Source organism: Sciurus carolinensis, chromosome 2, assembly GCF_902686445.1.
Source record: "Sciurus carolinensis chromosome 2, mSciCar1.2, whole genome shotgun sequence".
In the NCBI taxonomy this organism is placed as follows: domain Eukaryota; kingdom Metazoa; phylum Chordata; class Mammalia; order Rodentia; family Sciuridae; genus Sciurus; species Sciurus carolinensis.
Genome location: NC_062214.1, coordinates 186174437 through 186198718, shown reverse-complemented (window position 1 = coordinate 186198718; position 24282 = coordinate 186174437). Strand labels below are relative to the sequence as shown.

At 45.3% G+C, this 24282-nt stretch overlaps 1 protein-coding gene across 5 annotated transcripts in view; it reads left to right on the top strand.

Moving 5' to 3' along the window:
* The window catches only part of Foxn3 (forkhead box N3), a 380976-nt gene extending 358232 nt beyond the window's left edge, over nt 1-22744 (top strand). For all 5 annotated transcript variants that reach the window (XM_047537211.1, XM_047537212.1, XM_047537210.1 and 2 more), the window contains 2 exons: nt 5190-5295; nt 21052-22744. In XM_047537211.1, the coding sequence (XP_047393167.1) occupies nt 5190-5295; nt 21052-21607 (662 nt within the window). In that variant the 3' untranslated portion in view covers nt 21608-22744. The remainder of the gene's footprint in view (nt 1-5189; nt 5296-21051) is intronic.
* Nucleotides 22745-24282: the final 1538 nt, after the last annotated feature.

Genomic DNA, 24282 nt, shown 5'->3' with positions numbered 1-24282 from the left:
GACTGTGGTTGGCCAGTGGGGATTGGGACACCAGAGTCCTAAAGTCCTAGGCATCTGATCACAGCAACTGAGGGCCCTGAACCGTCTAACTTGCCTATAAGGATGCAGACTGAACCAGTCCTCTGCTAGCGAGACATCAGTCAGCAGGAAGCTGATTTCAAATGTGTGTTTCCTTAAGTCTTTGACCTACCTGGAGTTTTGAGGGTGTTGGCCTTGAAGTATCTTGATAGACTTTGAGGAAAAGAGCGAAAGGAAGAGAAGGAGAGCAGGTGCTGGTAGTCCAAGGACTGAAAACGGAGGCGGGTTCCTGCTGAGCCCCATCACCTGAAGAGTGACGAGCAGTGAGTCTCAGGACACCTTTCCCAGGGGAACCACTTCAGGACTGGCTCCACGTGTTCTTCAGAGCCACGTTCTTGACACTCGGGGATGGGGACAGAAGGGAGAAGAAACAGGGGTACAGTTAAGTGTCACCGCTGGCTTCTGGCAGCCAGTGAGCAAACACAGACACATCCGCCATCGCGACATGGAGAGGGCGGCCAAGGAGGGGCTGAGGACCGCCAGCACTGAGAGGCAGCGCGCCGTCGCAGCCCATCCGAAAACAAGCCCGGGACCCGCTGGGTGAGCCAGCCGACACCCTGCAGTCTGTGGGGCTCAGGAAATGGCCCAGGAGCCCTTCTTCCATGAGAGTCCTGGGAGGCGAATGCAGATCGATGACTGGGGAGACATGAGAGTGGGTGAAGGCGTCGTCAGGGCCAACGACAAAGAGCGTAATAGGGAGAGGCTCCTGTGGACGCCCGGACACCCCTATAGATTAATAAGAGAGGTGACGCGGGAAGGTGGAAGGATGGTGAGATGACAGCGGAGATGCCTGTGAGCGTGCGCAGGCCACCAAGTCGAGCAGTTCACCTAGTGTCCTTGATTCAGTCTCCAGAACGTGTTTATGTCTGCTTTACTGATCAGGAAACGGGCACAGAGAGGTTAAGGTGTGAGCCCAAAGCCACAGAGCTGATGGTGCGGCAGTCTTTGAACCGAGTATGTGCTGCTCAGAGCCCCTCCTTATAGTCATTGTCATATACCTCCCTGTCACCACCCCCCAAGGTGGCCACAACAGGGAGCATCCAATGTGCCTGGTCTCCAGCAGGTGCTGGTGGGGACTGGCTTCCTTCCCACTCCTGCCTGCTGGGTGCCCCTGGCGGATAAAGGTTCTGGGCATTTGGGCAAAGGACTGTGAGCATGGAGCACTGTCCCCCGAGCTGCTTCTCTCCTTGGACTGGACATGCCAGAATGAAGAAGCCTGTGTTCTCTGACTTCCAGTGGCTCTCTTCCTGTTCCAGGGCTCCCTGGTCTTTTCCAGTTTTAGGTGTTTGCTCTGCCGGGGTGACTGACATAATATAAACCAGGGAGCAAAAGCCTTGCAAGAGTGGTTGTTGCTCTTCTGGCCACTCTGTCACCAGGAAGACAGCTGCGTCCCCTGCACCTTGGTCTGCCTTTTGTCTCACTCTTGGTGGGTTTTCAGCTCCCCCGAAATGGAGAGAGCACAGGACCTCAGGATTCCTCTGAGGATGGTGATGGTGTCAGCGATGACGATGGTGTCGTGGTAGCTCACGTGCATTTTCTAAACACGAGGCCTTTATTAGCTCGGTTCGGTCTCCCAGTACCCTGAAAGGTACCACGTCATTTTTTGTGTCCCCGCTTACTTAAGGAGTCGACATGCTTTTCAGAGGACCCGTCAGTAGCTGACAGGTGGGAAGCAGACTTGGGTTGGTTTGACACCAGAGTCAGGCTCCATTAAGTGGATTTCCCAGTACCTGTGGAATAAAATTCAAATGCATCTCTTGCCTTCTGGGATTACATGCTGTAACAAAATAACTTCATTCCTATGCAGACTGTGCATTTTAAGATCATTTCCAGGTCTTTATATGCACTGCCTCTTTGCCTTGGATTCCTACATAGATGGCACTTCCTACAGAAAGCCTTCCCCAACACCCCTTAGTGTGGGTTAGGTGTCTCTAGCCTCACTGCCCTGGAAGCTGTCCTACTGTGTTTTCATTGCCTCTTTAATTCTCTCTCTCCCACTTAACTGTAGTTACCCTATGTCCCAACACACAGGAAGATACTTGATAAGCATTTTAATTAATTGATACAATCTGTATATGGAACTATAATCATTTTTACTCATAAGATTTTTCAATATTTAAGTTATTTATCCACATATCCCATTATATCAGGTTCATTTGCTGCTCTGCATGATATCCCTAGTAACAGATATATTGTGGCAGAATTATACTCAACCCATGGTTACCTGACCATTTCTAGAGAATCCCATATAGCAAAATAATTGAAACCCTCTCCCACCATCCCCAGACAGGCCAACAAGAAGCCTATCTTTTGTAGACTGAAGCCCCTATCTGCAAACCCGGAGTTCTCCTGGTCTTTTGCATCTGTCTGTCTTTAAGAATTATGATTATTTTTCTCCTATATTTTCTTTCTAGAAGTATTGTAGTTTTAGTTCTTAGGTTTAACTCTATGATCCATTGCTAATTAGCTTTCAGATGTGGTATTGAGACGAGGGTCAAAGTTAGTTTTTTCCAGATGGATCTCCCAGCTTCCATTGCTCCAACTCTCTCTGTTCCCCTGCTGTGTTGTCTCCATACTTTTGTCAAAAATCAGTTGAGCACACATGTTTGGATCTGTCCCTGGGTTCCAGTTAGTTCCCTTGGTCTGTATGTCTATACTTCCTCAACACTACATGATTTTGGGTCCTGTAACTTCATAGGAAGTCCCAACCTAGATGCCCTTCAGCAGGTGAATGGATAAAGAAACTGTGGTATATATACACAATGGAATATTGTTCAGCCATAAAGAAGAATAATATTATGGCATTTGCAGACAAATGGATGGAATTGGAGAATATCGTGCTAAGTGAAATAAAACAATCCCAAAAAACCAAAAACTGAATGTTTTCCCTGATAAGTGGATGATGATATATAATGGGAGTCAGGGGGTGGGGGGTGAGAGAAGAATGGAGGAACTTTAGATTACGTAGAGGGAAATGGAGGGGTATGAACAATGGTGGAATGAGGCAGACATCATTACCCTATGTACATGTATGATTACACGAATGATATGAATCTACATCGTGCACAACCATAGAAACAAAATGATGTACCCCTTTTGTGTACAATGAACCAAAATGCAGTCTGTAAAAATAAAAAAAAAAGAATTCAAAGGAAAAACAAACATCAGATGATATAAATTTTAGACATTTTTCCTTACAGAGACCTTGTCAACTGATCAGGATATAACTAACTGTGCACCACATTGTCGCAGCTCTTTGCTTTTAGGAGATGTGGTCAGTTTCCTGCCCCAGGTTACCTCATCTGTCATCTGAGATCAGGCTGCTCACTGAGATGGTTTGAGTTCCTGGTCTGGTTCCACCTGCTCTCACAGTTAGTTATGGAAAGACACTGGGGACATTCTGGGGCCTACTTGGTCCTGATAGTCCTGACTTTGGCAAGAATTCCAGTTTCGTTTCCCATCTTGCCTTCTGTAAGACCTAGTAATAAGAATCTTACACAAACCTGGAAGAGAAAGGGCAAAAACTATTAGCAAAAAACTACAAAATGCCCAAGAAATCTGTAGTCTATATGATTATCCTGTACACAAGAGTGAGCATCTACCTTACATAAAGGACCTTTAAAGCTTTGGAATATTTCTGGGAACATTCTCAGAGAACTAAACATCTTGTAAGTAAAACATACGAGTAGGCAATTTGCTTTATAAAAGTTTTTATTGTACATAAATAATATGCTGGCTTTAAGTCCAGACTGGTTTTCACTTTTGAACGTATAATTTGCTCGTCTTTTCTGTGGTCTGTGTAAAAGCTCTCACTTCCGTATGACACTGTGCCAGGAACCTGGGGGCAGAAGGGGTCTTGAGGAGAGCGCTGTTTCAAGAAGGAAACAGAGATTTGGGGAGTTGTACAAAGTCACACAGGAAGAACTCAGGGCCAGGAACAGAGGCACACACCTGTAATCCCAGGGACTCAAGCTGATGCAGGAGGATCCCAAGTTCAGACCATCCTCAGCAACTTAACAAGGCCCTAAGCAACTTAGCGAGACCCTGTCTCAAAATAAAAAATGAAGAAAACTGAATGGGGATGGAGCTTCATGGCAAAGAGCCCTGAGTTCAGTCCCCACGACCAAAACAAAAACTAAACCAAGATGAACCCCAGGGCTCTCCCCGCGCACTTCTCTCCTGGCCCCATTGACTCATGAAAGGTCGCTGGTAGATGTAGAAAGAGACAGAAGATGAAATGGCTCTTTGGAAGGTCAAAAAAGGTCAGCTGTCCCTGCAGTTCCCCTGTTACGTAAATCCCAGACAAAATTCCGGTGGGTGGGAAGCCACGCTGAATTTGTGTGGGAAACTGACAGGGTCTGATGGTTGCTGGCAAATTGGTTTAGACTTAGGCTTAGGGTCAGGGTCAGGGTCAGGATTAGGGTTGCTTTGGGGATCAGTGGGTTAAACAAGGCGGAGTGCTCAGGGAACTCCCAGACTTACTTGGGGAAGCTTTGGGGAAGAAGTGCGGTTCTCCAAAGCAGTCCCTGCGTGACTCGACAGGAGCCAGAGCCCGCAGGGACCCTTCCCTCCCATTCACTCTTAGGTGGGGTTTTTCCTCAGATGACCAGGTCAGTGTGTGGGTGGGCTGTTCGGGAGCATTTGGAAAATCCTCTGCTGTTATTCCTGGCTGTACTTTGGCCTTGTTGGATGAAGGACAGATAGAAAGATGTTCTCAACTCCTGGCCGTGACCAGAGGAGCATGAGGAAATGCATTTGTCGGGTCACCTCCTGTCCGGCTGTGTCAGTGTTTCTGAGATGTCCTTACAGTCTGACCAAAGATAAGAGGTTATATTTAACAAGTGCAAGAAAATGATATTTGAAGCCCACTTTTTAAAAACTCACTTTTTTTTTTAACCTAGGCAGCAGTAATTCATTTGTAAGCTGTTGGTTTGACTTAGTTGACCAAGTTAACTTTCTATCTTGCTGTCTTGTTCATTGAGTATATTTTTCCATGTCTTTTCTCTCTCTCTCTCTCTCTCTCTCTTCTCGTATCCAACATTTCTGACTTAAAACAGAAATCTTCACAGCTGGATTCACGCGTGGTCTCTCTTTCCTTTCTGCTTTTCCAGTTCCTCCAGGAGTGATACAGAATGGAGCGCGGGTTCTGAGCCGAGGGCTGTTTCCTGGTGTCCGGCCATTGCCCATCACTCCCATTGGGATGACGGCAGCCATGAGGTAAGGGAGGAGCTTGGTGGCCAGGGCCAGCCCCGGCAGTGGGGTGGGGGTATCACTTAGCCCCATGTGGCCCCCACAGAGGATGCAGAAGACCAGCCTCTAGCCAGCGAAGACAAACCTAGTTGGAATGTTCAACAAAGTCAAAGCCACCTCCAGCGCCTGGTCCAAATGCCAGGTTTTTCTTGGGCCATCAGGTGATCCTGGTTTCTCTGCAGATGAGGAGATGCAGACAGGTCACACTAAGCTTTTTTTATTCTGAGGAAGCAGGTAGGGTGAGCAGGAGGAAAGGGTGCATGGGTTATTCATTAGATTCTAGGCTGATGGGGCCACTCTGGACCTAGCCCTGTCACTTCCCTGGCCTGTGGCTCTGAGCTTATCCCCCGTCCTCCTCCACCTCTAGGTAGGGGCTGCTATGAAACTCAGATGCAAAATCACATGTGAAATGCGCGTTGGTAAGTGGTCTATAAATAGCAAGTTGCCTCATCTCCCCGTTTCCCAGAATCAGGTCAGTTGCCAGACCACATGCCAAACCAGTCTCCTTGGGAGATTCCATTCCTCTGCCTCCTCATCGCCACTGACAGTCTGAAGGAAGGTCCACTGCTAGCCTAGACCTCGGTGCACCAGTGGGTAGCCTCTGCCCATCTACCCTGCCCTTTCGTCAGACCAGTTTCCTTAAAAGTCCCTCCAGCTGTCTGCAGAAGCACCTCCTTGACTCCCACGTCACCTTGACGTCCCCAGTCCTCCCTTCTCCCTGAACCAAATGTGCGCACCAAATGCATATGGAATTTCCCCGGAGTTTCTGTATAGATTTCCCCCAGCCTCCACATGACTCCTTGGTGACACTTTCCTGAAAGTGACCAGCCAGCTTGGGACACATTTCTCCTTTCCTGTGACCCCACTGGCCCCAGGCTTGGGTTGTGGCCCTTTGGTGTATGACCCTGTCTCTTCGTAACTTCTCTGTGCCCCCTTCCGTCCGTCCTCAGTGGTTTCCTTGCTGGGGTGGGGAGTGGGTCTCGTCAGTTGACTGATGTCCCGTGGCTGGTTGTGACGGCTCTCTTGCACAGGCCTGTCTCTGAGCGCCATCACTTCGCGGTGCATCCCTTCCCTTTCGCCTGCATTTAGGGATCAGGCCTGCACCTGAAGGCTTGCACTGTGCTCTCCTGATGTCACATGCCCCTAAGGAAACCGTCCCAGAGTCTTTTTAACAGGGCCTGGGGGAGAAGCAAGGTCAAACTCAGCTCGCACAGACCAGCCAGGTGGAGAGTCTCCATAAGCTGTGTCTTTGAACTTTTGTAGCCACCAAGCTTGCTTTTACCAGGATGGACGACGTAGCTTAATCTTCAGGGCAGACTCTGGTTATCTGGGACCTGATAATGGGGGAAGTTGGTAGGAATTAGAATAGTGGTAGATCATAAGAGCACATGTCATTTCTACTAGCCTGACAGGGGGATGCCTTCTAAAATTACCGGGGATGGTGCTCTTCCTTACACTTCTCTACAGTCTTTCCCAGTTACCCTCAGGTCATTAACGCTCCTCAAGCTCCAAAGTGATGAGCTTCTTCCAAGAATCCATAAGGCCCATGGCTCTTCCTTGTGCTGTGAAAGCCACACATTCTGTTTTCCATTCTTAAAACCTTTCCTAGCTTACCTCCTAGTTTACCTTTTTGGTTGAGAAGACTTTTTGCATGAAACAACACTGTATTTTCATTAGCAGATTCTAAAATATGATCTTGACCCTTCTTCAAGTACCTTCAAGAATAGTTTTTGCTGTGAGTCAGCCATTCCTTCTAGAAGGGCACAGGGGAGCCAGGCAGACACCAGGGGAGCCTTCAATGGGACCTGCCTCCTAATTTTAATTATTACCCTCCTGGTATATATTACTGCAAATTTGGCTGATTAGTCCCCTCTGGAGGTATTATTTTAAATACTGATGGCTTTCCCCCTGGTTATGTTCTGTTGAGAATAAACTCTGCAGCCAATGATATTTTGTTTCAAAGAGCCTCTCGGCCAGGTGTGGTGGCTCACGCCTGTAATCCCAGCTACTTGGGAGGCTCAGGCAGGAGGATCACAAGTTCGAGGCTAATCTGAGCAACTTAGCAAGACCCCAGTTCAACATAAAAGGACTGAGGAGTGTAGCTCAGCGGTGGAGTGCATGGAAGTCCACAGGCCCTAGGTTCAATCCCAATACCAGGGCAAAGGAAAAAGCTGCCACACATCCCATTTGTGAGCACCACAGTTGGTCCCTTCCAGTAAAAGTCCAGAAAATAGTTTCCAGGACCCTACCTGTGAGTCAGTCAGGTTCAGTTAGGAGGCAGCCACCACACCAGGTGTTTGAACAGAGAGACTTTAAGGTAAAGAACCATTACCTAGGCAGAACGTCCTTCACCAGGTAACGGAAGAGATTAAAAAAATGTCACGGGGAAGCAGGCCGAGGGAACAAAGGGAAGAAGCTGGAATGGGGGCCCCATGGAGCTGAACCTTGGGCTCCTGCCCGGAGGCTGGGGTCTGGGACCTGAGGTCCGAGGTCCCCCGCTGGCTACAGAAGAGCTGCTGCCACGGAGGTGCAGAGGAGCTGCTGGGGTAACAGGAGGAGGAAGCAGGGGCCAGAGCTTGTCCCTTCTCCCTCTGTCACCTTTGCCGTCTCCATGGCTCCTCTGTTAGTGGAGCCAGCCCGGAAGCTGATGGTCAAGCCAAATGTGGCTTATACAGCCGCAGCCCAAGAATGTAAATGACTCTAGAAGGGGGCTGAGTGACAATAGCCTTAGAAGTGACACAGTTTGCTCAGCGTCTGTCCTAGAAGCATTCGTAGTCTAATTAAAAGAGCGGCCTTCCTGAGCATCATAGGAGTTTGGAGCAACATCATTTTGGTAAATATGCAACTATGATTTGGAAAAAAAACCAAAAAACAAAAAAAAAGACACCCAGACAGGTTTCCATTTCGGTAAACAGAGATAGCCAGGAAAGCAAGTCGTCGTTCCTGAGCACTGAATTGTCTCAGTATCAGTTCCACCTCTGCCCCTCAGTTTTAAGGGAAATCACAGGAGAGGGTAGAAAGTTCTATAAGATCAGAGACACTTATTTGTGGTATCGCACCCCTTTTTAATAAGGTAAAAAATAGTACAGAGATGCTTTCAGGAAAATGAGCAGAAACCCAGCCATGTGGCATTTGGGGAACCTGCATCTCTGTGAGATCCACTGAGAAGTGTTTGGGGGCGGGGGAGGAGGGTTCTTGTTTTGTATTTTTCACGGCCACTGTAATTTTTAAATTTTTGAGTTTGACCACATATCTGTCAAACCTAAATGCAGCTGAGGATGAGGGGAAAGCAGTCCAGTGGAGAGGAGAAGGGCCCGACCATCATCTGCCGGACGGCATGGAGTTGCGTGCCCGGGGATTCCTGCCGCCGGGTTCCAGTGTTTCCAGGGAGGGAGAGCCATTAGCACCCACTCAAGACCAATTTCCTCCTCTCCTTTGTGTGTAGGTTTTCTGTGTGCGTCTAAGCACTTCTCCTTAAGTGAAAATATTTGTCTTTCAGGGATTTTCCCCCCTCTGCTAAGTGGCAAAGGCCATGTTTGTTTGCCTTAACTCTGGAAACTGTTATTGACATAGATGAAGTGTTACTTTTATTAGCTGATCATTACACAGCTTGTATTTGCTGGGTTCCTTTGCATATAATTATGATGTGAAATCTCCTTGTAAGAGTATCTGTCAATAGTGTAATTGACTTTAGCATGTTGACTCTTTGCTCAATAACCTCAGAGATTGGCCCATCCTCAGACATTGGAAACCTGCTTATTTTTAAATTTGTCTGGGCATAGAGTGCTCAAGATACATCAGCCTTAAAATAACTGCTCACACGTCTTGGAGTTTTATGGCGGTGTCTTTTGCTGCTGTCCCAGTGAAGCTGTTGATTGTGCAGAGACTGTTGAGTTCAGTAAATGAAGAACAGATGCTGGCCTTTTTGGACAAAGGAGCCCAGATTTCTTTTGTCCATAGTTTTGTGGGGGCCATAGCTACTCATCTGGATCTGGACCATCTTGCTGGGTCCTTATTCTGTAGCTTTGAGTCTTTAAGAGAGCCTTGTGGCTTTTTGAAAAGTGAGATCTGTCCTATAAATCCAGGCTGCAGCATTTTATAAAAAGGTAAGAAAGTTCCATTTAATCACTATGGAAGGCTGCTTAATTCTATTTGGAACTCAGGTGAAAACTGAACTTCCCATGGAACATGAACCAAGTCGGCCGTATATGGTCCTGTTGCAAAACATTCGTTCTTAAGGTCATATCAAAATGGAATCCTCAAGCAAACCCATCTCTCTGCCTGCAATCTTGCTCCTCTTCCCCCTTGAGAAGATGCTCACAGCAGGAGTGTAGGGAGCTGGAAACTGTTCGTGTTAAGATCAGGTCGTAGTCTGATTATGGAACTTTAGGGGAAATTTGACACCGATCTTTTCCTGCATTGTGTTGTATTTTATTTTGTTTGGTTTTCAAAGACAAGGCACCCGTTTGCCTTGGTCTTCTGGAATCACAGCATTCGAAGGCGGTTACAGAAGTCAGTATTATGCTTTGGTAGGAGAGGAGAAAACAGTGAAGGCTAGGCGTAAGCAAAAAGGAGAGCACAGAGCCCCAGTTCCACGGAGCAGGCCCCATGTGTCCCTGTGGCACCCCTTTCTCAGCAGAAGTCTTTGGTTTTGATTTTTGGTCCAGAAATCTTAACAGTGTGCAGCACATTGAGTGGAATGTGATCGTTCTTTTAGAGTTGCTGTTCATACTGCAGACTGGTGGCTTTGGGTAAGTCCTGTGTTTCTTTCCTTGTCATATCTGAAGGTCCTGGGTGGTGCACCTCTAAGACACTGTGTGGAGGAGAGTTTTAGGACCATCCCTTTTTCTTCTGTGATCTCTTGTACAAAAGAAATCACTTTTATCTTAATGGTTCAGGGAGGCAATTAGTAGCTTGTGAGAGAAAAGTGTGATCATGGACTTCATGGAATTGTGGACTTTTCCCAGGAAGAGCTGGCCACCTGGCCCCTGGACCTCTTCACTTTGCTGTGGTGCATCCCCCAATTGCAGAACTCTAGGGCTAGAAGGAGTCTTGACCCTCAACTTTATCTGATAGCTGAGGCACAGGTGGAATTAGACTGGATTTTATGGAGAATGCAGGGCACGACTATAAACTCACAAATTAAAATGACCTAAATGACGTCCCTCTCCTAGGTAGAATTTGATGCCTGGTAAGAAGTAATTTTACATGCAGTTTTTTTGTTTGTTTGTTTGTTTTTTGTGGTGCTGGGGATTGAACCCAGGGTCTTGTGCTTGCGAGGCAAGCACTCTACCAACTGAGCTATCTCCCCAGCCTACATGCAGTTTTTATTAAATAATTTTCTGCGTGTTTTTCCTTAGTATCTTCCATCATTCTCCATAGGTTAATCTTCCTCTCCATTCTGGAGACTCATTTCTTTTTAAAACACTTTTATATGATATTTGATTCACCCACAAGATTATGGGAAACATAAGAGATACTAAGTATATAAGATACTTATGAAGCCACCACCCAACGTTTAAAAAGAAAAACATGACTGACACCTTTGTCTCCCCTGAAAGGTAACCCCAACCCCAAGTTTTGTATTTATTGTTCCCATGCTTTCAAAAGCATTTTTTATTATTTTTGATTTCCATAAACAAAATATTTGTTTAGTTTTGCTTGGTCCTGAGTTTTTTAAATAATCAAAATGACACTCATTATTAAATGTTTTGTTGCTCTAATCAAATGTGGCTCTAATCAAATCTTTTATACTGCTGTATAATATTCCATTTTGTGACTATGCCACAATTAACACACACAAAAAAAAGTATATTGGAACAATTAGAATATTACAAGCATTCCTCCTGCAGAAATTCTTGTACATGTCTCCAGACTTATTTAAGATGTCCGGGAGTGAAAATTCTGGTTTGTAAGGTATCTTCACTTTCAACTTTAGAAGGTGAGGTCAAATGGTTTCTGAAGTGCTTGTATCCATTTATACTCCCACCAGCAGAATGTGATAGTCTCTACCCCTGTCCATCTTCATGACCGTTTAGAATTGTCATACTTCATAATGTCTACCAATGTAGTGTTATATAATGGCATTTCATTATGCTTTAATCCATGTTTCCCTTTTTCTAAAGATGTGGCATTGTTTGACATAGACTTAATTCGAATGTCTTCTATGGATTCCCGTTTCTACATTTTGCTCGTTTTCCTATTGAGTTATCTCCCCCAACCCCACTTTGTAGGAGACCTTTTTATATTCTGGACTTGTCCTTTATTGACTACATGTGTTGCAGATTTTCTGTTTGTGGATGGTCTTTTCACTATAATGTCTTTTGATGAATGGAAGCTCTTCATTAAATGCTTATTAATCACATTTAACCATTTTCTTTTATAAAATTCAGTGTCTTAATTTTAAAAAGTCTCCTTACTCTGGTCATCTTGTTGCCACTAGTTTTTTTGGGTTTTTTTTTTTTTTGTTTTTTTTCTAAATGATTTCAGGTTTTTTCCTTTCACATTTAAATCTGAAATTCTTCTTCTGTGATAGGAAATAGTCTTCTGATTGTTATTATTACCTAAATCTGGAACCCACCTGGAGTCAGTGATACGTTTGCATCTTTTCCAGGTGGGTAGTCAGGAGTCCCGGCATCATTTATTAGGTAGCGCCTCTCCCCCCAACCCCCCAACAGATGGCAGGTGCCAGCTGCGCTAGGTATTGGGATCAGTGTGTGTGTGTGTGTGTGTGTGTGTGTGTGTGGATTCACGGGGGCTCTTGGTCCTGTTTCATCTTCGTCGTCTTCTAGGGCAGTTCCTCTCTGTTGCTGTCACTCTCTCTGGTAAGCCTTAGGTTCTCTGACCCGTTTTCCTTTGTTAAGTGACTTGGCCATTCTTGGCTCTTGGGACTTGGATATAAGTTTTAGAATCAACTTGATCAATAGGACAAGAAAATGGGGGAGAGGCAAAAAGAGAGAAAGTAGCTCCTCTTGTGATTTTTTACTAGAATTGTGTTGAACCTGTGGATCAGATTGTGGGGTTTACTGCCCTAGTGGATCAGTCCTGGACGTGGGACCTTGCCATGTGTTTGAGTCCTCGGTGTCTCTCATTCCAGCTTTATGAATTTTTCCTTAAAGTTCTCATATGTCTTCGGTTAGATTTATTCTGCATAGTTTAAGTTCTTTATTTTTTCAGGCCGTTGTTAATCTTACGTACATATAAGTAAGATTACTTACTTATATGACGTGTTTTCTGTTTGCTGCTAATACTGGAAATGAAATCGTTTTCTTTTCACTGTTTTTTATTTCCAGCAATCTTGCTAAATAAATTGTCTTAATGCCCAAAATCATACATTCTGTAAATAATGGTGGGGTTTTTTTTTCTTTTTAATTCTTACTTTTTTCCCCTATCCTATAGTACAGTCCAGGCCTCTGTATAGAAGTAATAATAATCAACAATTTTCTGTTTTCCTTATTTTAAAGGGAGCCACATTATTGACTCACAATCAATAGGGTATTTGTAATTGTTTTTTAGGAAATACATTTTATCATAATAAGCGAAGACTTCACTTAGTCATAATGTTTCATAATGGTCAATCATCAAATTTTTTGAAATATGTTTGCATGAACCAGGCGCAGCAGCACATGCCTATAATCCAGGGGTTCAGGAGGCTGAGGCAGGAGGATCACGAGTTCGAAGCCAGCCTTGGCTACTTGGCAAAGTCCTAAGCAACTCAGCAAGACCCTGTCTCCAAATAAAATATGAAAAAGGGGCTGGGGATGTGGCTCAGTGATTAAACCCTCGTACAAAAAAATAAATAAAAAAGTTTTCATCATTTAAAATAACTATAATTTTTTTTACTTTTGTTGACCATGATAAATTGCATTATGAACATTCCAGTTCTGAATAAAACTTGAATTTGTGAACCTACTTGCTTGCAATACATTATATTTCTTACATGTTCCTAGAATTAGTGAGCTAACCTATGAATTTTGCATATTTCTTCATGTGACATGTTTCTCTAGTTCTGTCTAGTATTGGATCATGGTTCCATTTGCCTCATACAGGTTGAAGAATATTTACTCTTAGATTTTCTGAAGGAGTTCATATAAATTTGGAACGATCTGTTCCATAATGTTTGATGGAATTTGAGTGCTAACCATAGTGTGAGGCTGGTGTTCTTCTCATAGGATAATTATTAGTTCAATTTATGTAATGGTTATGGGATGAATTATATTTATTTCGTTTTGAATTAATTTTGGTAAACTCTAGGAATTTCCATTTCATGTAGGTTTTCACATATATTGGCATAAAGTTATTTTTAATATATCTTGTCATCATTTAAAATATCTTTCATAACTGCGTCCTGGGTCAGTTCTTATGTCATTTGTATCCTCATTTTTTGCTTGATTAATCTTGCCATTGGGTTTTTCTTTCCCCCCAAAGAATCAATTTCTTTCTACTCCCTATGTTTCACATTTTGTTCTCCTTTTCATTGATTTTTTTTTTTTTGGCTGGGTGTCATTTCTTTTCTTCCTTTGCATTTCTTCTGTTTTTCCTTTGTGGATTGGATCCTTCTATTTTTAAGTCTTTCTTCTTTTTCTGTAAAAGTTCAAGGTTGTCATTTCTTCCTTCAGACCTCTGTTCAACTGCATCACACAAGTTCATTACCTTTTATTTTCATTGCCCTTAAGTACAAAGTATTTCCTATTTTTCACTTTTGATTTCTCCTTTGACTCATGGGTATTTTCAGAAGTCTGTTTTTTTAAATTTCTAAACCAAAGAGGAGGTGCTGTTGCTTTTTTGTTGTTTTGCTTTGCATTGGTCGTTCCCTCTTCAACCTTGACCACTAACCCCAGTGCCTTGTGGGCAGAAACCGGTGGTGTGCAACAGCTCATTGAGGTGATAGGCGCCTGGTCTGGATGATCTACAGTGTGGTCGAGGATATATCAACTCTTTGGAAAATAAATAGTCCATGCGCGGCCAGCGCTGTGCCTTTTCATTATTGGCGCATCCTGTGTCCGCCCGGCGGGCCAGGTCTCCTCGGCTGCCTGTGTGTGAGAGGGAGAGGCACCATCAGCCGAGTGCCGAGAGGGGTCTGTTAAACTCTCCCGTCACAGAGTGGATCTGACCATTTCTCCTTGTGGCTCTTTCCAGTTTAAGAGTCTGTATTTTGAAGCACTTTTTTTTGGAAGCATGCTTGTTTTAAACTGTTTTCCCTTCCTGGTGAATTGAACCTTAATGAATGTTTAATGACTCTTCATCTGTAGTAATAATTTTTGCCTTTAAAATCCGTCATTTCTTTTTAATAGCACAACACTAGCGTGCTACAACCTTTCCCATTCTTTTAACCTTTCTTCGTCTTTTTATTTTACATTTGTCTCTTATAAACAGCACATGACTTTTTTAAATCCATGCTAATGATGCGTACCTTTTAGCTGAAGATTTTTAACCCACTCTTATTGACAGATTTGGATTCACTTTTGTCATTTTGCATTTCTATGTGACCCTCTTTTTCCAGATTGTTTTTTTTTTTTTTCCTTTTCTAGCATTATTTTAAATCGATTAAAGTTCACCTACTCCTCATTCCACTTTTTTCTCCTTTAATGGTCTGGAAGTCATGCATCCTGTTTGTCTTCCTTCAGCGCTGATCCTAGAACTTTTAACATGAATATTTTAAAACGTCTAACTTGGATCGATATCTTTAACCTCCTGATCAATACAGGGCCTCGGGAATGCTTTAACCTCATTCCTCTCTACCTCCCAAATGATACACCACATCTGTTCAATACCTTGGTTCTATTTTGGTTTTGTTTTTTAAAGCCACTTAGTCATTATTATTATTATTATTGTGTTGTACAATCAATACTTGCTTACATTTTCTTTGCTGATCATTTCTTCTTACATCTCAGGCTTTCCTTTTTAGATCATTTTCCCTTTTCCCTGAAATACATCTCTGAGAAATTCTAAGCTGGTCACAGTAGCACATGGCTATAGTCGTAGCTACCGGGGTGGAAGCTGAGGCAGTAGGATCATTGACACATCCAAGTTCAAGATCAGCCTAGGCAAGATACTAAGACCCTGTCTCAAAAAAAAAAAAAAAGAAAGAAAATGTTCTCATACTGAGGGTCAATTGTTAAAACCTTCAATTTGGGGCTGAAAATAAATGGTGTGTTTTGCACCTGTTTCTTTAGAAGAGAGTATGACTAGGTATAAAATTCTAGGTTGGCAAGTTTGCATCCTCTCATCTCGAGAATGTTATTCCACTCTTGTCTGCTTCACTTGTTCTAATTAACTGGTCCTTCTCCTTGGGTCGTGTGTTTTCTTTCTATTACTTGTAGGTCTTTACCTTCTTTAAAAAATAATAATGATGATGCTCTTAAGTTCCCCAGTGGTGTGCCTAGGTGTGGATTTCGTTTTATTGATCCTGCATGGGATTTGTTGGCTTTGGTCACCTTTCATCCGAACCAGATATCCTCAGCCATTCTCTATTCAGGTATTGAGCTCCCCGTTTTCTTTCCACTCTGGAACCCCAGCCAGATTCACAGGGGATCCCCTTGGGCTGTTCTTGTCACCAGCCTTTCTTCCACGGGTCCTGTCTCTTCGTCGCTCTCTGCTGCGTTCTGTCATATCGTAAGGTCCACCTGCACTTCCCTCATGTTTTCCTCTCACTGAATTGAGTTTCTTAATTTCAGGGATTGTTCGTCTCACCTGCAGTTCTATTTGGTACCTTCCCAAACCTGTCTGCTTAATTGGCATATAGTGTATTCTTCCTGTCTGGTATTTTTCAGTCCCTCTTGTGTTTCTTGAAACATCCTAACTTTATATTCTCTGCCACCTGTTTCCACATGAGTAGTCTCTGCAGTTCAGATTTTATAGATGCTTTTTTCCAGTTGTCTCTTGCTTGTGCTGGCTTACTTCCTTTGTGTTCTGTGATTTTTTTTTTTTTAAACTGCTAAATGAATCTCTGTTCTGCACCTTCTTATCTGTGGGAATTCTCTGTGGCTTGGGTTTCAAGTGTGTTCATCCAGCGGGTTTGCTGTTAAAACTTGTGCCGGAAGCCCGGGGCATTGGTACCCCCGAGGGTACTTTAACTCCCTCGGCGGACCGGCAGTAACCCTGAGGCTGACAAAATCAGTCTTCCCACCCATACTGTGCAGAAGCCTGGGCTCCCGTTCCAGTGCCAGGGTGGGCATGTGCTCCAGGGAAACCCTGGCTTCCTTAGTAGCCGGCTGCTCACATTCCAGATCCTGTTTTTAAATTTTCATTTGTGTGAATGAGGCTCTTTTGGTAATATGTCTATGCAGGTCTGAGATTCCCCTCATTTTCTGGTGACTTTACAGTATGTTGCTATACTTTATTGAGCATCGTTTATATTGCAGTCGGAAACATAACTTCCAAATGTCTCTTCTGCCACCTGTCTGGAAGCAGAAACCCCTGGTCATCTCTTGTCCATGGCTTTCTTACTTGTTGGTTGGGAGAGAAGCCCTATAATCCTATTAATTCTGTCTGTTTGTCACATCTGACCAAAGATCAGTGCCTGCAAGTCCGTCCTTGAGAGGACAGTTACTCTGAACGATAACCTGTAGGCTTAAAGCCATCAGTTCCAGACAGAACCCAAGCCCACCAGCCAGGTAAAGGGCACAGTCTCCACATGCCGCTTAACTGTAATGGAACCAATAATTAACTTGTAGGGGGGAAAAAACCAGCAGAATGACCATGACTAAGCATAAACTCATACCTTAACTTGCTGTTTGCAAACATTGCTCATTCTTGGCTTGAACAAATGGGAGTTCTCATTTTTCTGTTTGATATTTCTCATCTGGTTGGCGAGAGAATGAATTCCAGGTTTGCCGGTTAATAGCACATGGTTTTGTTGAACCATGTGCTTTAAGCTCATAGAGACCTGGTAAAATCAGGTGGCTTTTGTTTATGCTAATTTATGATCATTTGAGTATCATGAATGTAAATGTAGCTAACCCTGAAAAATGATAGGCATTGCAAATGTATCACATGCTCATTTTAATGAATGGTTTTTCAAGGAGGTCAGAAACTCACCTTCCAATATGTTCAGGATGGCTGATTTCTTTTAAGCATTTGGTGTCCTGTAATGACAACCCCTGCAGCCGGAAGCATTTGACACCAGCTTCATGCAGCTGGCTTGCACCGTCATGAATCACGTCGTGCCAAGTCATTAATAATTGAAGGAGCTTGTCACTTCCTGCTGAGTTGCGTGTGTAATTTATGGATTCTGAGCCCATGCTAAAATCTCAGGGAAAGCTAATTTCATCAAATGAGAAAGAGATACGTTTCTGTTTTAATTCTCCCTCCCTGAAGTTATGTCTGCGCCTATTTGTATCAGGAAGTGTTATCAGTGGTCATGTTGGCTTCCTGTCAGCATCTCAGTAGACTTCCTTCTTCTGGGTTGCAGGGAGATATTTTAGGTTCCTACTTGGATTGTCCTTGAGAACGAGGGAGGACTGTGGGGTTCTGTGAGTTTCTTTGTGTCTTGTAAAAGGCTGAGCCAGGCCACGTTTCCAGGTGGATTATGGAATCACTGTTAGCAAGCAGTGTGATTCTAGGTGGTGCCAGAGACCCTGCCCTCTGCAGAATCAGGAGCCAAGGAACAATTTCGTTCATGGACTCTCCTCTCCATTTGGGTCTAGCAGGTCTTCAGCACCTCTCTGATGCTGCTTGGTTTAAGAAAGAGAAAGGTTCTCAGACTTAAGGCCTTTCCTCTTGGCATGGGGTAGGATTTGAACACCATCCCTTTTGTTCTAGTATTTCTCCACCCATCACCCCATACTTTTTATTTTAAAAAATTTCAAGCCTATGGAAAAGAGGAAAGAAAAACACAGTGAGCAGTGCATGCCCTTCACCTGGGTGCTCAAGGAAGCCGCTTTGTGGAGACTTCTCTCACCTCCTGCCCCATCAGTCTTGGGTTTCTTCTTCGCACGTGTTCAGAGAGGGGCCCTGCTCTCCTGAAAGGTGGTAGCCAAGTGAGTCCCAAGTCCCATGTTATTACAGTGGTAAGAATTCAGAACCAAATGGATTTGTGAAAAGCCAAACAGCCCAGCTCACTCATCCAAATTAGCTGGGTTCAGTAGGAAATTGTTTGGTCCAGTGCAGTAGACAGATTGTCTTTTTTTATTTCACGGTAGTGACCTTAAAAAGTGAAGATCAGCAGAGCCATACAGGAGACTTCCATTGACATGCACTTTATAACTGTTAGAGCTGGCTCTCCAGTTAATGATATTCTCCAAGTGTGTATTTGGTAAACACCTCCAAGTAATCCCATCACAGCCATTCATATATCCCCAAGACATAGCCAAGAAACAGCGTATCATCAGAGAATGGACTTCAAGGAGGCCAGTTCTCAAAGCTCAGCGACTGTGTCCCCAGGCACACCCTCCAGGATTTCTCTAGTTAGTGTCTTTTGACTCTTTATGCTGGATTCCTATTAACCTCTTACCCCACGAAGAAAGAGAAAATGAGTCTTCCCCAGGCGAGCACATCAGTACCTCTAAGAACCTTCCTGTGTGCCTGGGACTTGTTTAATCCTCACACAGCCCTGTGAGACCCCTGAGGAAGCTGAGGCCCAAGGCAAAAGAAAGCTCTCTTGGTCACCAATACACAACTCTGATTCAGGAGCACAGATCTGTCTGGCTTGACCTACAAGGATTTGGGCCAGATGATGCAATTTGGGATCATAGCATATAGGGCACAAGCTGAGACTTTTCTGGAACCTACTAGGACCCCTGGTACAGATGCATCCATTTGTATAATTGTTGGGGTCAATCACATTGATCTTGAGGCACCCAAGAAAGGTTCCATTTTGATAAAGGCCAACATTCATTTTGCTGATGGACATTATGATGGAGATTCTCGCCACGGGTCCCAGTTTAGTAGGACAGGCCTTGGAATCTGGATAGCGGGGGATTCCCTTGCTCATCCCATGCGGTACCATCTGCATTAGAGACTCTTTCCTCCCCCCTTTCACATTCTGTGGGTGAAGTCTCCCTGAGCCCCAAGGCTCACAGGGAGTGAAGGGGAGGAGAAGGGGCTCTGTGGTGTCTCCCTGGTGGTCCTGGCCCTGTGCTGTATCCTCAGGCTGGGTCCAGTTAGTGTTGGCAGGGGGACCCAGAGCCACTTCCCCACTTTGTACTCTGTGCCACATAAGCGCCATCTAGCTCCTTCGTTCCTGGCCACACTGCTGAGGGTCTGCTATGTGGGACCTGCCATGACTGGGTATGTCTTCTGGAGCTGTCATGTCAGTGGGATGCACAGGCACCACATGGTTCTTGATGATGGTGGGAAATGTTCTCCCGAAGGGAAAGTCAGAGGGCCTGCAGTCTAGGAAGGAGGAGTGTGGCGAGTTCCTTGGGTGTCTTAGAAGGGTCTCATGAGGTGGAGGAGCTAACAGGAAATGGGGCCAGCCTGGTGCCCCAGGACATGTCTCATCCTGCCCAGACCCTCAGTCCCCACTCCCAAGGTCAGATGCCACTTCTGCCCCCTGTTCTTCCTCCCTCCAGCTCTAAGTAACCTTGCCCTTCCGCAAGCATCCCTCCCGCTGATTTCCACCCCTGCCGAACATTGAGTATATGCCAGGCACATCAGAAAGACAGCTGCCACCCGGACACTTGGCACGTGTGGCCTGAGCAGGAGGAAGCATCACGGCCGCCACTCCTGTGGGCGCTGACCCAGCCACTGCGGACGTTCACTCCTGACGGCAGCCCGGCCTCCTAGGAGGGGGGCGTAGGGACTCTTCCCATTCTGCTAATAAGGAGCCGAAAGGGAGGTCAGCACACTGTTCAGACACACGGACACTGAGAAAATGGTCCATGGCGTCATGAGGGCTCCAGGGTCCTGAGGGAAGCTGTGGCAGGGAGCCTTGTCGAGGGCAGCGTGCAAGCGGGTGTCGGCAGGTGGCATGGCTCGCCCAAGCTGGGCGGTCAGGCTTGGGTTCCAGCCCCAACTCCACTACTTCTCAGCTGCGGACTTTAAATCACGGCACTTTCCAGACCTCACTTCTGGGGACTCTGCCCCAGAGATGCTCAGGTCTGCTTTATAGAGTTGAAAGCAGTCATGTGGGTGGGCTCAGGAGGGCACCTGGTGGGGTGACTCCAGGAAATGGCAGCTCTCTCTCCCAAACGGAACATGCTTCTCTGTCAGACAGCAGCATCTTCCTGACAGTGTCTGTGACCCCACCCTCTGCGCCTCCCCTGGCCCCTCCCTAAGGCCGTGTGTTCCTATCAGGTGCCCAGTGAATGCTGGCAGGTCGAATGAATGAGGAGGTGGGGTGAGTGGATAGCAGTCCCCAGGTGCAGGTGTCTCTTGGCTGAACACTGGATTCAGGCTTCTGACAAGTCTCCTAATCTCGGGTCTCTGGGAGAGAGTGGCTTTTTTTCTCTGCAGTGCCCCACCGTGGTGCCTGACTCCACGGAGCTGCGGGGTTAGAGGAACTAAGTGCAGCTTGATTTTCGTGGTTTAACGTGGAGTCAGAGCTTGCACTGGCGACCCTGCAGAAGCATCGCTTCCACAGCTCGGCCACGCGGACTGGGAATTCCCTGATGCAGAGGAGCAGGAAGGGCCCCGCCTTCAAAGCACCGCCGTGGCCCCGGGGTTCCACATTGCTAACTGTGTTTGCTTGCAGGCGGGCAGGCGGGCAGCGGGTCTCCACCAGGGAAGGTCTAATCTGTGTCCGCTCTGTCTCCCGCCCCTCCCCACGTCCTCGCCCTGCAGGAACGGCATCACCGGTTGCCGGATGCGGACTGAGAGCGAGCCATCGTGCGGCTCCCCGGTGGTCAGCGGAGACCCCAAGGAGGATCACAACTACAGCAGTGCCAAGTCCTCCAACGCCCGCAGCACCTCGCCCACCAGCGACTCCGTCTCCTCCTCCTCCTCCTCGGCCGACGACCACTACGAGTTCGCCACCAAGGGGAGCCAGGAGGGCAGCGAGGGCAGCGAGGGCAGCTTCCAGAGCCACGAGAGCCACAGTGAAACGGAGGAGGACGACAGGAAGCCCAGCCAGAAGGAGGCCAAGGATGCCCTGGGGGACAGCGGGTACGCTTCCCAGCACAAGAAGCGCCAGCACTTCGCCAAGGCCAGGAAGGTCCCCAGCGACACGCTGCCCCTCAAAAAGAGACGCACAGAAAAGCCCCCTGAGAGCGACGACGAGGAGATGAAAGAGGCGGCCGGGTCGCTCCTGCACTTGGCAGGGATTCGGTCCTGTTTGAATAACATCACCAATCGGACGGCAAAGGGGCAGAAGGAGCAGAAGGAAACCACAAAAAATTGAAAACAAGTCATTGATTTGTTTTGAACTTATGGCCATTTGGTTTCAGCATGTCAGGAGATTTCTAATGATTTGTGGCAATATCAGCAATTTTTTTTTTCTTTTTTCTTTTTTTCTTTTGGTTTGGTTTTCTTTCTTTTCTTTTCTTTTTATCTTTTTTTTTTTTTTTTAATTTGTCCCCCTCTCCTTTGTTTTGGACCCTTAAGAATTTTATTTTTAAAGGAGATTGAAGCCATAGAACTCATATTGACACTCAGCTGTTTTACAAAAGCTTTTCATTATCCGAAGACAAAACCGAAAAAAGCCAAAATTACCACTGCTTCCTGCAGCCTGTCAGAAACATGTGGCTTGAACCCACAGGGATGTCAACGTTAATGCCACGGGAATACACATTTGGCACCTAGAAGGCATGTGTGCAAAGTAATTGTCATTCAGGCCCAACCCTTAGGTTTAAAAAGTCAGGATGTCCCTCCAGTTGTGTTCACTGAGCGGAGGCCCATACAGTAATTGGGGAAAAGCAAGAACCCCGCGTCCCCTTAGGAACAGACCCAGGTCTGTGCACCCAGCTTCCCACTGGGCCAGGAAAGCCCTGGGCATTGCCATACAGCAAGCACAGGCTTGCCACCAGTCCTGCGTGCTCCGAACCTCAAGACCTGGTGATGTCTTACAAGCTGAGCACTGGACTGTCCAGATACGTCAGGTATCAGTGACCAAGGGGGAGAAGTGGAGTAAACTGTAGTGATGTTAGTGATTACTGAACTCTGTTCTGTAGCTGAGAAAATGTTCCAAAAGCCATAAGCCTGAAGGTTGGCCCTGCACATGCACGCACACACACACACACACACACACACACACACACAAATAGGACTAAGAGAAAACTCACGGAAAAAAAACAGGCCATGTCTTCTAAACTGCCCAAGTGGAAAGCAATCAAGTCAGAAATGTGACATTAGCTGTTAAGGAAGGAAATAATGGTACAGATCCTTTTTCTGTCTATCAAAACTATTTGATCCAAGTGAAAACAAGAAACCACAAAACAGAACGCTACAGAACCTGCCATTAGTATTGTGGTGTATTTTTAAATGATTACAGGCACATTGATGGACACTCAAAAAAGTAAAATATGGCAAAAAAAAAAAATAACTCCTATACTGCCCTCAAAAAGGAGTCTGCAATTAATGCCAGTCAAGATTCATCTTTGCAAAAAACCTGATTTCCACATTCAGCCAGTGTAGCCAGCAGAAATTTCTGATCCACAATGCATGGATTCCTTTAAAGAAAAAAAAAAGAAAAAGAAAAAAAAAATCACAAAAACAAACTTTTTTTTATTCAAAAATAACAAAAGTTCTTGTAAGGTAAATAATGTATTTAGCATGAAGCATGAATTATTTTCATATAAATATAGAAAATAGAGAAAAGGCTATGCCTCTAATTTTTAAGCCCTTAGGCTTAGAGGTTCTTTGTTTTCCTCCTTTTTTACTTTCTTTCTCTTCCTTTCCTTTTTTCTTTTTCTTTCTTTTTTTTTTTTTTTTTTTTTTTTTTCTTCCTTTTTTTCGGGTTTTTTGTTTTGGTTTTTTGAAGCAGGTGTTTAAGGTTTAATCTTCTTCAGGGACAAATTCTGACTGTTGGGGAACTTATTCTGCAATATAAAAATCTCTTCATGCTCTGGTAGGGCTTGGATGGTTGACTCACTGCCTTGTCTGCAGTCCGCCCGGCCCCTCTGATTCTCTGCTGGAGAGCGTGTCCTTTCTCTTTGCCTGTACATGTTTAACATGACGCAATAATTCGAGGGCAAACTTAGTAGTGCGTGTGTATGATAGAATCAAGAGAATTATGGGATGCTTACTTGAGAAAACCATGACCATGATTTGGTTCTAGGAAAAAGGCAGTGGATAATTATGCAAATTCACCAGAAGGGGAAACATGCTAATGGGCCTTATTGGGTGAGGGTACGAGATGGGAGGGAGGAAGCAATGGGGGGTGAGAAGGGCCAGCCCCAGGTGTTCATGGGGACAATGCCATTTCAAAGTCAGAAAGAGGGGCCGGCAATCTCTCCCACCTCAGCACACTAACAACCTGGAATCGGACCACCTAGATTGTGAGAGCTGAATTTTGACAACCAGACGATGTCACGCAGACCAGAAACTTAATCTTTGCCTAAAAAAGAAAAAGAAAAAAAAAAAAAATATATATATATATATAGTTTTTTTTTGTTTTTGTTTTTGTTTTGGAGATCCAAAGAAAAATCTGAAGAATATGATCTTCCATCCAAATGGAGGGAAGTTTTAAAACAAAAGCACCCACTACCATGGCTCAGGATCTGGTGGTCTGGGACAGGGAGGGGACTAAGGGGATCTTGAATTTTTACAACAGCACGTTTGTGGGCCAAAGCCAAGCCCATGGGCCAGCACCAGGTACCGTCAGGAACTCCATCAGCCAGAGTGTTTGCATCCCGGCCTTTCTCTGGGCTGCTGGTGAGAGGACCTGGAGGACATGTACGTGTGTACCACAGGCCAGAGTCCTTCCCCACACTGAGCCTGAATGCGTGCCCGTGTTTGTTCAGGATTAGGTGGGGACACAGATGTATCTTTGCAGGGCTCTGTCCCCCCGTCCTTTCCAAACAGCAAACACCCTAAAAGCCATGCACAGCTATGGAACCTGAGCCACACTTCAATTTG